General features: G+C 36.7%; 1 protein-coding gene across 1 annotated transcript in view; it reads left to right on the top strand.

Annotated features, from left to right (window-relative positions):
* The first annotated feature begins 313 nt into the window (after positions 1 to 313).
* Positions 314 to 16,257, top strand: part of Ppm1l (protein phosphatase, Mg2+/Mn2+ dependent 1L) — a 296,099-nt gene continuing 280,155 nt past the window's right edge. Inside the window, exon 1 of the mRNA XM_010623180.2 lies at positions 314 to 823. Within this exon, the coding sequence (XP_010621482.1) occupies positions 425 to 823 (399 nt within the window). The 5' untranslated portion in view covers positions 314 to 424. The remainder of the gene's footprint in view (positions 824 to 16,257) is intronic.

Raw genomic sequence — 16,257 nt, 5'->3', positions numbered from 1 at the left:
ACACATAGAAATGTAAAGTGTTTGGTAAAATGTGCAGGATTCCCCTCAAAGTTGAATCTGGAAGGAAAGTATGTTACCACCATTTACTTCTCTGTAGCAGCAGAGTCATCTAGAACAATGCAAGTTGATGTAAAACACGTTTGTGGCAGAATATGGTGCGTTTGCCATGCCATGGGCATCTGGCAATATCCTTGGTCAAACCAGATTTAGAAACTAAACTTTTATGGAAAATGTCACCAGTGTAAAAGTATCTTCTAAAGTCATCCTCTATAAATTCCATTTTATTCCCAAGATAATCCTGTGAACCCTCCCCACCTCGGCTGCTGCTCCGCCTCCCTCCCGCCTGCAGTCCCTGCAGTGCTCGGGACCCGGCGAGCCTTCGGGGCGCGCGTCGCTGCTGGTGGTTGGGGTCTAGTGATAATAAATGATAGAGGATACAATGACTTTGCTCTCTCTGCTGGGTCGCATCATGCGGTACTTCTTGCTGAGACCCGAGACGCTTTTCCTGCTGTGCATCAGCTTGGCACTGTGGAGTTACTTCTTCCACACGGACGAAGTGAAGACCATCGTCAAGTCCAGCCGGGACGCCGTGAAGATGGTGAAGGGCAAGGTGGCTGAGATCATGCAGAACGATCGACTTGGAGGGCTTGACGTTCTGGAGGCCGAGTTTTCCAAGACCTGGGAGTTCAAGAGCCATAACGTGGCTGTGTACTCCATCCAGGGCCGGAGAGACCACATGGAGGACCGCTTCGAAGTTCTTACGGACCTGGCCAACAAGACGCACCCGTCCATCTTCGGGATCTTCGATGGTCACGGCGGCGAGGTAGGAGTCACCTGTGTGTGTGTGTGTAAGAGCAGGACGTCGCGTGGGCGTCAGGGTAGAAGCTGGGGAGTGGGGCGTGGTGTCTGGGAGAACGGGACTCAAATAACCAAACTGCTTCTGGATGGAGCGCTCTTGGGGCAGAGGGTCCAGTTTAGAGTAGAGTCATTCACCCCAAATTGTTTTAATATGAGATTTCCAAGGCCCGAACCCAGCGTAGGACTGTGCTTGTTTTTCAGGTAGAACCAATGGTATTTCCAGTGAACTTTGGCTCTGGGCCTCAGTGACCTTTTCTAGGATTTGACACCAAATTAGCCGCAACGAAGGAAGACCATTTCTTTGATACCCTCTTAGGTAAAGGGACCAAAATCTGCAGGGGTAGTGCGAGTCCCCCCCCCCGCCCCCTGCCCGAGGGTGAAGGAAGCAGCTGTGACTTTCGCCTTTGCCCTGGGGGCAGTTCTGTGCTTCTTACCAACTCCATCAACTTTGCAGATGATAGCGAGCCCTCTGACAGGGGCACTTTGCGGACCGAGGGTGTTTAGCTGGATCGCAGCGCGGGACCGAAATTGGCTTTGCAGATATGCTGCATCTGCACTACAGCCGCTGTCTCGACCTCACTCCTGCGCCCTGGCCAGCATGGGGGCGCAAATAGCTCGTTTCGCCTAAATTACTTTGGGGTTCATCCTGGAGCAGAATATGAGGCTAAAGGCCAGCTTAGGTGTCTCTCGCACATATGTGCCGCACCCCTGTTGCCAGCTAGGGCTCTGGGTTCCTGCAGGTCCTGAGATGGCTGGCCTTTCTACTTGGTCATGGGCCGGGGGAGCAGTGAGTTGTAAATGTCCTTTCGCCGTGCTCCCGAGGGTACCCAGCCAGGCACCCAATTTCTCCCCGGTGGACAGTTGGTAACAAAGTTACATTGCATCTTGCTCCTTTTTTCTTCCTTTTTAAAAAACCCTGTCCTCTGCTGTGTGGGTGAGCTGTAGGGAACTGTAGGGAATGTTATTCTCTTTCAGGTGTTTGCTTGTTCTTTGGCCTTGGTTTTGGGTAAACATTGAGAAACTTTCAATTGGTTATCTTATCTGCATTTTCCACCTACCATCTGCAGAGCTCTCCATAGTACTGTGTCTACCCACCTTATGAAACAACTTTGCCGAGAATGAGAAACAGTAGCAAAAGTTACTTGATAGAACTGAAAATGATTTTTGCTGATTTGCATCCACCCTAGTCTTTTTATAATCTTTCAGAATGAAAGTTTCTCTCTAGTAATTTTATAGACTTTTGTGTGATGTGCGGCTCCCCCTTCCCTCGACCACGGAGAAGATGAAAGACAATCGAGGGAAGAGACATTGTTTGGTTAAAAATATACCTGAATGACAAGATTGCCACTCTGAGTGATTTTGTTTTCTTGAGTCATAATTTCCGCATTTTCATTTTATGTGCGTAGATTCAGTGAGAGTAAAGAAAGCCGAGATTCTCTCATTTGTAAATCATTTAATAAGCTTGTACTATATATTTTTATATTAAAATTGTTGGCTAATCATAATCTGATTCTGGTGTTAGAAAGCAGTTTTATTTTTAATTTAAAGGTTTAGATGTAATGTTAAAGTCATAAAACTTCAAGTTGTGGTTGTGTATGATACCTTGGCATGTTTTCAGCATGCTTGTGTGATAGTTATTTAAAAATGCTTTTTTCTTTAAGTTGATTTTTCTAATATTTGAAAGTTGGAGGCCCAAATGTGTTTCAGATCGAAGTATTTACAGTACTATCTAGTAAATATATCATCCAGAAAAGGGGTGTGATAAATGCTTTTGATAAACTAAAGATATTTTACATGTAATTGGCTTTTCATAAATTTTTAAATATTTAAATGAAAAGATGATTATTTTTAGCCAGACTATGAAATGCTTTTCATTGTGCCTTGTGTTAAAAAGCTTGTTGTTAGTAAAATAATTGATAGTATACTTGAAAATAGAATAATTATCCTTTCTATAACCTCCTACCATGTACAGTCAGTTCATTTATTCTGGCTTGGTTTTAGGGCAACATAAAGAAAGTGCTACAAAAGGAGTTAATTGCTACTGGGAGTGTGATAATGAACACTGCTGGGTTATTTATTTCTTGCTTTTCTTTTATATATCCTTCAAAGAAAATCCCACACATTCTTGTCTTTTGTGAGGCTTAGTTCCTTTAACATTGACCAGAGGAGGGTGCCACTGTTTGATTTTGTTATAGGTGATAGTTATCTCCTTTGAGAAAGATAAATCTTTTTCTATACTCTATAAATATGTATAAATATAGGCGTACATGCCAGTGTGCACATACAAACTGTCTCAGAACGATACAGAAGATAAATAAGGTGTTGAATTTTATTTTTAATAATTCACACTGATAAGATAGGCCATAAAATACCAGGGCCCATTTATAATTATAATGATTTTTACATCCAGAAGGAACCTTGTGTATCCTTGTTATATCCATTTTGTTTTGTATATCCATTTCATACTATTTTTTTAAAAAGATCAGTTATTGATATTTGGAGAAGTTGTGACCTGCTAAGCCCGGCTAGTTTTAGACCTTTAGTTTGTTGGTCTTTATATTTAACCATTGGATAAATTAGTTTGAATATTTGGCTAGTATCTAGTGCTCTAGGGATGCAAGGGTTACGGAGAGAGAGCTTCTGTCATCAAAAAGTTTTAATTTAGTGAGAGAATCTATAGATCCATTTACCAAAAATTACAACCATGCTGTGTTTATGGTGTTAAGGGAACACAGAGGAGGAGCATTTAAATCACACTGGGAGGTGGGAGGTCCAGGGCAAAACATCAAGAAGACATCATTTAGTACAAGATTATAGCATAGGCTTTGACTTGATTTTTGCCTTTAAATGTGTGCTCTGCCATGTACTAGCTGTGACCTTGGGTAAATTGCTCTGGGAGTGTCTTAACTAAAACATGAAGATAATAATGCCTATGAAGCACACCTTCATCAGTTGTATTATACCCTGACTAGAGAAATACTTAATGGAGAGAAGGATATGAAAGAAGAAAGCTCAGTGACCAAGAAGTCTGTGTGTTGAGAGAAAAGCTACTTGTGAGAACCACAACTTTGGTCACTACAAAGATATATCTTGAACATGGATAATTCATTAGGTATTCCCAAACTTTCTCTGTTTGTTCTGTTGGCAAACTTCTGTTTACTAATTCTGAATTCGATTTATATACTGAGGCATTGAGAAAGCAGTATCATGGCATCAAGTGCAAATTTAATTATGAGTGAAAAGTGATCAATACGTTGCTATCCTGATTTGTACTTCAGCCTTTTAGTGAGTAGGGTTAGCATTGTTAGTTCTTTGGGGATAAATACGTATCTCTGAATTTGTTATGCCGAAGACTAGATTCTGGATGACTGTAACTTTACTTAGATGTGAGATCTTAAAGAGTGTGTTTCCACAGTTCTGTAGGCCAGCTTCTTCCCTTGAAGCTCTTACCCACAATAGTACCAATAGGTGGTAGACTGTATGCGTATATGTCTACAGCTATGGCAGTGATTGTTTTGTTGCATAAATTAAAACAACAAAAGGTTAGAAAAGAAGCCTAGATTTTTATCAGTATGGAAAGTTTATCTTCAAAGTTCAAAAATAAGTTTATGTAGGAAAATGTTTGGTTTATGGTGATTTATAATTTTAAAAATACTATTCAGAAGAAACATCACCACTTCTTTGGGGCAGCTTTGCCTTTGTTCACGCCTGATAGCTCTCTAGAATAGATTGTTTTGTGCTCCATATGGGTGTTATTGTATTAAAGGTTGTATATATCTTGACAGTTGCCACACAGCTTGAAAAAGTTCCACATTTTATATGAAAGAACAAAACAGTACTTCAGGTGCTTGTCAAGGGCTGGCATCTTGAGGTTCAACATTTCCCAGCCTCAGAAGAGAAACTGCTTTTGGAGCTTGACCTGAAGGACACATGTATGCAGTCTTGTTTAGAAGATCAGTGGTTCTTAACTTTTGTTGAGTTATGTGCCCCTTTGAGAATGTTTTAAAAACTACAGACATATCCCTCATGAAAAAAATGGACATGCACATTAAGCATTATTTACAGCTTAAAAGGCCTGAAACCTCTATATTTAAAGTTAGTTTAGATAAAATTAAATCTTTTTTTCTGGTGAAGTTAGACTTTCATGGAGCTGTGTATGTGAACCCATTCCTTGGTATTCCCCTCCCTTCTTCTCCATCTTTGGATTTACTTGATTTTTGGCCCTGTCACTTTGCTTGTGATAGTTGTTATGAGAAATGCTCTTCCAGAGCTCTCTGACAAATCAACTGCAAGGGTCTTGTTATGGACATGGCTACATTTTATAGTATCTTCTTTATGAAGATGAAGAGAGAAATAGTACTCTAATACCTTTTGTTTTTATCTTAAGGATACTGAATTATGTAAGATTGAGTTAGTCTGTGCCTTTTTGGAAAGTATTAAGAGACAAACTTTTGACCTATATCTAGGAAATATGCACATTTTTATAGAAGACATGCATTCAATACATAAGCCTCACTTCTAGGAAAGCTTATTGTTCCTACATTCAATTTTCCTTTGTCTCATTTTTCTTTTTCTCCTTTACATAAATCATTTATCTTGCTTTATTACATGTATTTATGTAAATTTCATTGAATTCTTCAGAGATAAGATATTGTTATAAGTAAGTAAATTATGAGTGGCACAGTGATCAGCTTTTCAGATGTTACATTTGAGGTTAGCAAGTGATTCCTACATTATAAATAAACAAGTGGTCTAGCGATTTAGTTGGACAGATGCCTGTGGGTTAAGAGAAAATTTAGATGATTTTGGTTTAAATGGTACATTAAACTTTCTGCAAAAACATTGTTGTTTCAATGAAGTCCCCTCTTCTGTTTTTTGGAACCTCTTTGTAGGTAAATGTAGGAGGCTGACTGCTGACCTTGGTGCCTCTTCTGAACAGCTTATTAAAAAATCCAGCTCAACAAAGCTGACATTTTCTTATAGTCCACTACATGGGGAAAATAGGGCTGTGCTCTTTGTCATGTCCAAAGATAAACTGGCATATTCTCTGCCCTCAGAGAGTATTCCATTTGGAGAGATGAGATTTTTTTTTTTTTTTAATGAGATGAGATTTTTATAAACAATAGAGCTACCAAATGTAGTTGTATTTAGTGGAGCTACAAGATGCATACTACCTATCGGTGTGATGGCCTGTCTCTGGAAACTTGGGGATCATGTATAATTTTGAGGTTGCACTGATATTTGGTTTTATCCTAGCATTGCAGTAGACAGATTGAGTGGAAGGAAGAAGGGAAGATGAGATTACATGTGGAAATGGTTTAGAGGAAATAAAATGCAGGTCCAGTTGGAAGAGAGGCAGGTAGTCCCATTTGTTTAGAATGGGCTTTCTTTAATAGTGATCTTTCTAAAAGGCCGTGCACTTTTTTCATATTTGAGTACTATCTATATTTCGATATTCTTTTTTTTTAATTTTGTTTTTTTGAGATAAGAGTCTTACTATGTAGCTCAGGCTAGCCTTGAACTCTCTATGAGGACACAGGCTGACCTTGAATTCATGTGATTGTCTTAGTGTCTGGTTGCCTTCAGAGTCCTGTTTGCCTCCCTTTGCTTTTTTATTAAATTAAATTAATTAATTAATTTTTCTGGTACTGGGGATCGAATTCAGGACCTTGTGCTCGCAAGGCAGGCGTGGTACCTCTGAGCTAAATCCCCAGCTCGTCTCTTTGCTTTTTAAAAATTTATTTTTATGTATTTATTTATTTTAAGATAGGTTCTTGGTGAGTTGCCCAAACTGGGTTCACACTCGTGATCCTCTTGCCTTAGACTCCTAGAAGGCTGAGATTATAGGAATGTGCCACTCTGCCTGACTTTGCTTTTTATGAGCAGAAAAGTAGCTTTTAAAATTTAATTACTGGACATAATTTGAAGCAAGGCATATTGCTTGCTTCCTTAACAGGGAGAGGGTACATCCAGTGATGCTGCTCTTTGAGGAACTCTGGCTTGCAGTGGCTCCAAAGTGGTTCCTAGTGTGGTACTGTTGGCTGGAAGAGCATAAATTGGACAGTAGTGAGTGTACTTGTAAATTTGTGTTGTTTCTCCCTTATGCTTAGTCATTTATGAGTCATAAAGTGTTCATTGCCCATTAGTTCCTCAATTTGCAAAACATTATTTCCGTTAATGTAAAACATTACTGTAATAATGTAAAATATTATTTGCAAAATACTTTTCTACATGGACATCTTTTAAAGTAATGAAGCTAGGCGTGGTGACGCATGCCTGTAATCCCAGCACTCGGGAGGCTGAGGCAGGAGGATCGCTGTGAGTTTGAGACCAACCTGGGCTATATAGTGAGTTCCAGGTCAGTCTCAGCTACATAGAGAGACCCTGTCTCAAAAAAAAAAAAAAAAGGAAAATATATATTATATGCATAATCTCTGGCTTATTCAAATAGAAAGGCTTTTTTAATATATTATTTTACTTTGTTACCTGTAGATGTTGTTAGAAAGGGCAGCTTTTTCAATACTGATATGCTGCATAACGGTTTTAGTTCTCTTAAATTATTTCATAAAATAATGAAGAAATTTTAAAATATGGTTCATTACCTTGAGAGTTAATTTAAATATTACAAATCTTTAATATCATTCAGTCTTAGATATGTGTGATCCCTTCATTAGTGACTCAGTTTTGAAAAAGTAATTTTTTTACTAAGACAAACATTTGATTTTTTAAAATTCTTAATTTGTGTTTTGGTTTTAAACATTTTGGGACTATATTTTGTGTGGTTTATCTTTTATTGTAATGATACTACTTAATGAATATTTGATAACTGCAACAGGTAAAAAATTTAAAATAAATTATTTTAAAAATCATAAGAGTAATATATATAACAGTATAAAAAAGAAAAAAAATCACTCTAAATCTCATCACCCTGTTATACTCACTGTTATGATTTTGGTGTATTATGTGCTGATCATTTTTATATGCATTTGAAATTTTATATAGTTGTAATAATGTACATTTGATCTTTATTATTTATTTATTTTTCCATTAAATTTATTGGTACATTTTAGGTATATAATACAGTTACATTCATCATTAGGATCTTGTACCTTTACATGATGTATCTTGTTTCTTATTTTTTCCCTATTCTCCTGCCCTACCTTCACCCGCTCCACCCTTCCCTATTTGCAAAGACTTTGTTTCTATGTTTTTACATTTCTCATATTTTTTTCTTTTCCCTTCTTTCCTTTCAACTACCCCTTCAACATTCTCCTACTTCTTTAGCTGTTTTCTTCCTATTTCACATTATTAATTATACAATTTGAACCTTATTTGCACTTTTAGTTTTTCACACCCGAGAAACTATTTGGCATTTACACCTGTGTCCTGTTTATTTCACTTAACAGTATGGCCTCAGTGTGCATCCATTTAACTATTAATGTCTCTAGTTTCTTGTGCTTTATGGCTTAGTAATACTCTATTTTATAAAAAATCCACATCTTTATCCAATCTCCAGTTGATGGGCAATTGGGTTATTTCCAAGTTTTAGCTATTACAAACTGTGCTGCTATAAACATGGGTGTGCATATATCACTGTGGTGTGATTCTTTTGGGAAGATACCCTGCAGAGGAATAGCTGGGTCAAATGGAACCTCCAATCCTAGTTCTTTGAGGTATATCTCTGTATTGATTTCCACGGTGGTTGCACCAGTCTGCACTCCCACCAACAATGAAGAAGGGTTCCTTTCCCCGCATAGCCCTGACAGCATTTCTTATTTATTGATTTCCAGATAGCAGCCATTCTTTCAGGGATGAGGTGGAATTTCAGCATTGTTTTCATCTGCATCTCTGGAATGAACAGTGATATTGAACATTTTTTCATACGTTTATTTGCTGTTTTTACTTGTTTGTCTGAGAAATGTCTGTTTATTTCAGATGCCCATTTTTGAATTGGGTCTTTATATTTGGGGGGTCTGATTTTTTTGAGTTCTTTATATATTCTAGATAATAAACCTTTGAGGAACAGCTGATACATTTTTTTTTCTCACGTTGTAGGTTGTCTTTTTGCTCTGTTGGTGGTTTCTCTTGTAGTGCAGAAGCTTTTTAATAAGATGAGATCCCAGTTGTTGATTCTTTGTGCTAGTTCCTGTGCTACTGAGGATTTGTTCATAAGGTCTTTTCCTATGCCATTGTCTTTGAGAGATCTACCTATCTTCCAGCAAGTTTAGTGTTTTTGTTTTAATATTTAGATCTTTAATCCACTTTGATTTTAGTTTACTGCATGGTGAAAGATAGGAGTCTAGTTTTAATCTTTGGCAGGTTGAAATCCAGTTTTTCCAATATTAAAGAGCCTATCTTTCCTCCAGTGAGGATGGTTGGCTCCTTTGTCAAAGTTTATGTGGGTGAGTATGTCTGGAGTTGTTTCTACATCTTCTAATCTGTTCCACTGATCCTTTGGTCTGTTTCTTTGCCAGTACCATGCTGTTTTTGTCACAGTGGCTTTGCAGTATAGTTTCAAGTTGGGAATTGTGATACCCCCTGTCATGTCTCTGTTGCCTAGAGTGGCTTTTGCTATTCTAGATCTCTTCTGGTTCAAAATAAATTTTTGGATTGTTTTCTCTAGTTCTGTGAAACATACTGTTAGAGTTTCAATCGGGATTGTAATTGAGTTTGTATAGTAGTTTTGGAAGTATTGCCATTTTCTCTATATTGGTTCTTCCTCCTCAGGAACAAGGGATGTCTTTCCATTTTTTATCTCTTTTTTTTCAGAGTGTTGTATTTCCCAACATAGAGGTCTTTTGCTTCCTTTGTTAGATTTATTCCTCAGATCTTTCATTTTTTTGAATGGTATTGTGAAAGGAATTGTTTCCCTAATTTCTCTCAGTGAGTCTGTTATTTGTGTACAAGGAGGCTATTGATTTTTGAGGGTTGACCTTATATCCACCTACTCTACTGAATCTGTCAATTAAATCTCGAAGTCTTTTGGCAGAGTTTTTTGCGTCTTCTATGGAGAGTATCATCTATCAGCAAATAGTGACAGTTTAACTTCTTCCTTTCCTATCTTTATTCATTTTATTTATTTCTCTTGTCTAATTGCTGTGGCTAATGTTTCCAAAGCTATATTGAACATTAGTGGTGATAGTGGTCATCCTTGTTCCTGATTTTAGCCTTAAAGGTTTTTAGTTTTTGGCCATGTAATATGATGTTGGCAGTTGGTTTTTCATAGATAGCCTTTATCAAGTTGAGATAAAGACCATCTAATCCATTTTTCTGCAGTGTTTTTTTCAAGAATGGGTGTTGAATTTTGTTGAATGCTTTTTCTGCATCTATTGAGGTGACGATATGCTTTTTGTTCTTGACTCTGTTAATATAGTGTAATACACTTATTGATTTATGTATGTTGAACCATCCTTGCATCCCTGGGACAAATTCGACTTGGTCGGGGTGTATGATCTTCTTTATGACTTTCTGCATTCTCTTTGCCAATATGTTATTGAGGATTTTTGCATCTATGTTCATTAGGGAGATTGGCCTGTAGTTCTCTTTTTTGGTTGGGTCTTTCCCTGGTTTTGGCATCAAAGTAACACTTGCTTCCAGGAATGAATTTGAAAGTATTGCTTCCCTTTCAATTTTATTGAAATCTTTAAAGGGTAGTGGCAATAATTCTTCTTGTAAATGTCTTGTAGAATTCAGCAGTGAAGGCATCAGGACCTGGGCTTTTCTTTGTTGGTAAATTTTTAATTTCATTTTCAATTTCACTGATTGTAATTGGTGTTTTTAGAATTTTTATATATTCTTGATTCAACTTTGATAATTCATATGTTTCTAGAAATCTGTCCATTTCTTCTGTGTTTTCCTTTTTATTCAAATACAGGTTTTTGAAGTAGGTATTGATGATCCTCTGGATTTCTGGTGGATCTGTTGTAACTTCACCTTTGTTGTTCCTAATTGCATGGATTTGAGCCTTTTCTTTCCTTTTTTTCATATATTGGCCAATAGTTTATTGATTTTATTTATTCTTTGGGAAACCAACTCTTTGATTTGTTGATTTTTTTTTATATCATTCTCTTAGTCTCCATTGCATTGATTTCTGCTCTGATCTTTATAATTTCTTCCCTTGTATGAGCTTTGGGTTTGTGTTGCTCTTTTTCTAGGAGCTTAAGATTCAGTGTCAGGCTGTTTATTTGAGCTCAGTCTGTTTTCTTAGTGTGGGCAATTACTGCTATGAATTTCCCTTGTTGAACTTCTTTCATTGTGACCCATAGATTCCTGTATGTTTTATTGGTATTATCATTTATTTGTAAAAACTGTCTTTCTTCTTCAATTTCCTCTGTGAGCCATTGATTGTATTCAATTTCTATGTTTGTGAAGTTCTTGTGGTTTCTTATGCTATTGATCTCCAATTTAATTGCACTATGGTCTGATAATGTATATAACTTCCATTATCCATTAGGTAATGGATGACTTCCATTCCTTTGCATTTACTAAAGCATTATATGAGCTAATAGTATGTAGGCTATATTTTGGAGAATGACCTGTGTGAAACTGAAAAGAATGTATATTCTGATTTTGTGGGGTGGAATACTCTGTAGATGTCTCAAGTGCATTTTTTCAAAAGCTTGGTTCAGTTCTAGTACTTTGTTGTTGATTTTTTTTGTCTAGATGATCTATTTGTGACATTGGGTTATTGACATTCCCCCACTATTATTGTATTACTGCTCATTTGGTTTTGCATATCCATTAATATATGTCTTGTATAATTGGGAACATTAGTATTTGGTGCATATATATTTATGATTGTCATCTCTTCCTCTTGGATTGTACCCTTTATAAGGATGTAGTGACCTTCTTTGTCTCTCTTAATTATTTTTGGTCTGAAATATACTTTGTCTGCAAATAAGAAATCTACCCCTGCTTTTTTTTTCCAGTTCCTGTCAGATGGAGTACTATTTTCCATCCTTTTACTTTCAGTCTACGAATTTCTTTTTGAACTAGGTGCATTTCTTGTATAGGGCACATTGTTGGATTTTGCTTCTTAATCCATTCTGCCAGTGTATTTCTTTTGATTGGTGAATTGAAGCCATTAACATTGATGGTTATAACTGATATGTATTGACTTATCATTGTCATGTTATTTTCTGTTGTTGGCTCTTTTTAACCTGCCTCCCCCCTCTTTAATTTTTTGCCTTGCCTGTTGGATTTGCTCTGTTGGGTCTCATGGAGTTGTGAACTTCATTGTCTCTTTGAAAGATAATTTTTAGAATTGTTTGGAATGCTGGTTTGGTATTCATGCAGTTTCTCAGGTGTTCCTTGTCAAGGAAGTATCTTATTTCCCCATCAATTTTGAAAGATAGTTTTTCAGGATACATCAGTTGAGGTTGGAGGTTGTTTTCTTTTAGGGCTTGAAATACCTCATTCCAGGCTCTCCTTGACTAGGGTTTGTGTTGAAAAGTCTGCTGTGATTCTGATGGGCTTTCCTTTGCATGTGATTTGTTTCTTTTCTCTAACTGCTTTGTAGTATTTTATTCTTTTGTTGGGTTTCTGGGATCTTGATTATTATATGTCTAGGTATAGATTTTTTTTTTTACACAGCTAGTTGGAGTTCTATATGCCTCACTTATCTATATGTCAAATTCCTTTACTCTGTTTGGGAAGTTTTCCTTTATTAATTCTGTGAACGGTTCTTATTTTTATGTCATTTGGATTTTCTTCTGCTTTTTCATGGACTCCTCCCAGTCTTATATTAGTCTTCTTTGCATCATCTAGGTGTTGTTGGATTGATTTCATGGTCCATTACTATTTTAAAGAGATCTCTCTCTTCATGGTTACTGATCACCATCCTGTCTTCTATATCTGATACTCTGTCTTCAGATTGGCTTGGTCTGTTGTGCACTTTCTATAGAGTTTTTAATCTCCTGGATATCTGAATGTGTTTCATGGATTCCATTTCTTTCCCATGGTGGGCATTTATGGCTTCTCTCATGGTCCTGTACTCATTTATTTTTTATCTGCTTCTGTTCTAGATCTCTAATTATGTTTTTCATTCTCTTCACCATCTCTGTAGATATCTGAGAAATTATTTCTGTTTTGAATTTTTCTAGAGCCTCATTCATCTCTTGTTCCTTCCTGTGCTATCAGTTCAGGGTTTCCAGGTAGTTGATTATCAGAGTTTTCCACCTCATTTCCCCCAGTATTTGCCTTTGGTGAACTGGAAGTCTATTTTTGTATCTTGCTTAAATGTCTTCTCATTTCTATTTTTGTTTTTGGTACTGTCCCTGGCTTAATTCCTGGGCTAATACTTTGATCTTGCAGATATAGCTGGTCTTTAGGTTTTTAGTCTCTGACTCTGAGATACTCTCATTTTCATTATTCCAGGAAGGACAACTGATTAGATCAATCACAACACCTTAGCCCATGTGATATAATCAGCAGTACAGTAGCATCAAGCACAGCTTAGAAAATGACAATTTGTATTGATTATTAATCTATCATCTTTAGCATGTAAATTAAATAAAAATTGAGGACTAGCCCAAAATATGCTTATAGTGAATAAACTCTTCAATATAGCAACTTTACCCTTCTGGATGGGGACTTAGAAAGAGTTGGGGAGAGAGAGATAGGTAGGTAGAAAGACAGGGAAAGGTTAGAAGTGAGGGCAGAGGACACAGGAAGATCACGCAAACTCTAGGAAACTGTTGAAGACAAGAGGAAAAGGCAGAATGGAAGAACAAAGAAAAGAACAACAACAGAATAGCAATAGGGAAGCGAGAAACTGTACTCACTTGCCTTTGAAACTAATCATAATGGAATGAAGGAAAAAGAGGGAAGAAAAGAAAAAGAAAGAAATCTGAATTAGGTCAGGAAGAGGCACAAAAAGGGAGATGAACAATGTATGAGAGAGAATGAGTGAGAGGAAGAAAAGAAAAAAATTGAAAAATAGAAAAAATTTAAAAATTAAAGATAAGGAAAAGAAAAAAATAATTTAAAAAAAAATCAAAGGCCTCATTAAGGGTATGTCTCTGCTGTCACAATGGACAATGTGGTTAGCAGTGTGCAGATCTAAGTGGATCAGTCTCAACAAGCCAGCATCAGACCCCTGAGGTTCAGGCTGATTTCTGGCTGCAAGGCTCAAGTTGAGCTCCCTGATCTCCTATAGGGTTGAATTCTGCAATTTTATGATTCAGGGTCCAGCTGCCCTTCCCCTGAGGATAGTCCAGGTTCTAATGGGAGGTGGTGATCCCTCCAACTTACCAGCTATGGAGGTCTGGTGTGCCTTTATTGCAGAGATTCTCTTCACTTTTCTACTGGGCTTCATATTTCCTCAAGGGGCCTGAGAGAAGCCCTCTTTCTGTTGTTCATCTTCTGGAGCTCAGGACAGTGGTCTTTATGACTTCCTTTGCCTCTGTGGTGTGGATCCAGGTACTGGCACAAGCAGGAGGCCAGAAGTGGCACAGCTGGGGGGTTTGTGTGTGCTGCAGGTTCCTGCTCAGCTCCACTCCTCACCGGTCTGGGCTGCTTGGATGCCCAGGGGGTGGGAGTGGGGGTAGCAGCTCAGCTTCATGTGGCTCTGCTCCTTACTGGCCCATGTTGCTCAGAGGCCCAGGGGGTGGGTGGTGTCAGTTTTTATTTATTTTTATTAGTTCATTTAAAAATGAAGTTTATTGGTACATTTTAGGCATACATAAGAACCACATTCATCATAGGGAATTTATACCTGTGCATGATATATCTTGATTCTTATTTTTTTCCATTTCCTTATTAGTATATGTTTGTAGTACATAATGATTACATTTACTGTGGGGAGTTGGCATGCGAACATAACACATCTGAATTCTTTTTTTGTCCCCTTTCTCTCCTTTCCTCCTTGCTCCTTCCAACTCTCCGTCTCCTCATTTGCAAAAGGTCTATGTATATATAGTTTAATATCTTGTTTTATCTCTTTGTATACTCCTATAAGCACACTGTCATTTGTCTATGATTATTTATATTTTTACTTTAATTTATATTTTAGTGATAGAGTAATAGTTTTTTTGAATGGATATTTGAAAATATTATTCAACTATTTCCTGATATCTAACTTTTTGCCATTGTCATTAACATTGTGAAAAATATTTTGGTGGCTTATTGTAGTTTGGATAACTTCTTTAGGGTAGATATTCAGAATTGGGTTTCTGGATCAAAGGAGAAATAAACCATCATCATGATAATAATTATTAATAATCATACCTGAGATTTTTTGAGTATTTATAATATTTAGGCAGCGTTTAAAGTGCTTTATATATGTCACCTAAGTTTAATTTTTATTAGAATTTGTGAGGCAGTTACTATATTACTCCTATTTTATAGGTGTAGAAATTAAGACATTGTGAAATTAAGCAGTTTCTTCAGGTCTCTCACAGTCATAAGGTGAAACTGTAATTTGAAACTGGGATTCCAACTGAACTATTTGCCTCCCAAGCCTTTACTACCTGTAATTCAGGGTGAAGCTCTAAAAATCTCATAGTTTGTGTAGTAAAGTGGTAATAATGATGTTATGTGGATACTGCCTTGTCTTCTCGTCTTGCTTAATAGGACTGTCCTGTACGACTGTGATGTACTTGTGATGTGTGATGGTGCTCTTCAAAAACAGATCTTGGTAGTTGGATCTTATAATTACGTAGGAAAGTCCTGTAGTTAGGAAAAAATTGCATTCAAACTGAGAGCAAGTGTTGCTTCTCACTCAGCATTCTCATGCATTCCTAATCTTTGTTTCGCTGCAGAGAATTTCCAATATTTTTTTCTGTTGGCTTATAGGAGGTTTGCATAGAAATTATAGTGGAATTAACATGACCCATCATAGTCATAAAAAATGATTTATTTTTAAATTTACTCTGAAGTACCAAAGAGTAGACTTTAGGATAAATATATAGTAATGTGTATATGTGTGTGCAATTTCCTTTATACAGGAGCAATGATAGTTTTTTCCTTTTTGAGGGCCACAATAATTTTCTAATACATATATGATTTTAATTTTAAACAGCAAACTATTATTTTCTCATTTATCATACTGAGTTGGTATATTTAGTTAAACTAGGTGATAGTCCTGTTTCCATTCCAGAAGGCTATTTAATATGTTATTCTCTTAGCCAACCTTAAGTCAAGCCCAGGCTGTGGTAATGGCTAGTTATAATCTATTTTTAATAGGAATCTTTAAAGGCCAAGTACAAGTAAGCAAAGAAAATCATCATTTTGTAAATAATTCATGGTATTTAATATCTTTTGTAGCTTTATTTTAGTTATAGTCTCTCCTTTAAAACATACAAAGCATTTTCAGCAGATATTCACTCAGATGAAAGTTATATATACTAATAAATAAACGTATCTTTTCAGTGAAGTCTGTTCTATGACAAAGCTGGACTT

Source organism: Fukomys damarensis, unplaced genomic scaffold (genome assembly GCF_012274545.1).
Source record: "Fukomys damarensis isolate Sample0158 unplaced genomic scaffold, DMR_v1.0_HiC HiC_scaffold_37, whole genome shotgun sequence".
Lineage (NCBI taxonomy): Eukaryota > Metazoa > Chordata > Mammalia > Rodentia > Bathyergidae > Fukomys > Fukomys damarensis.
This window is presented reverse-complemented; position numbering and strand designations above follow the sequence as displayed.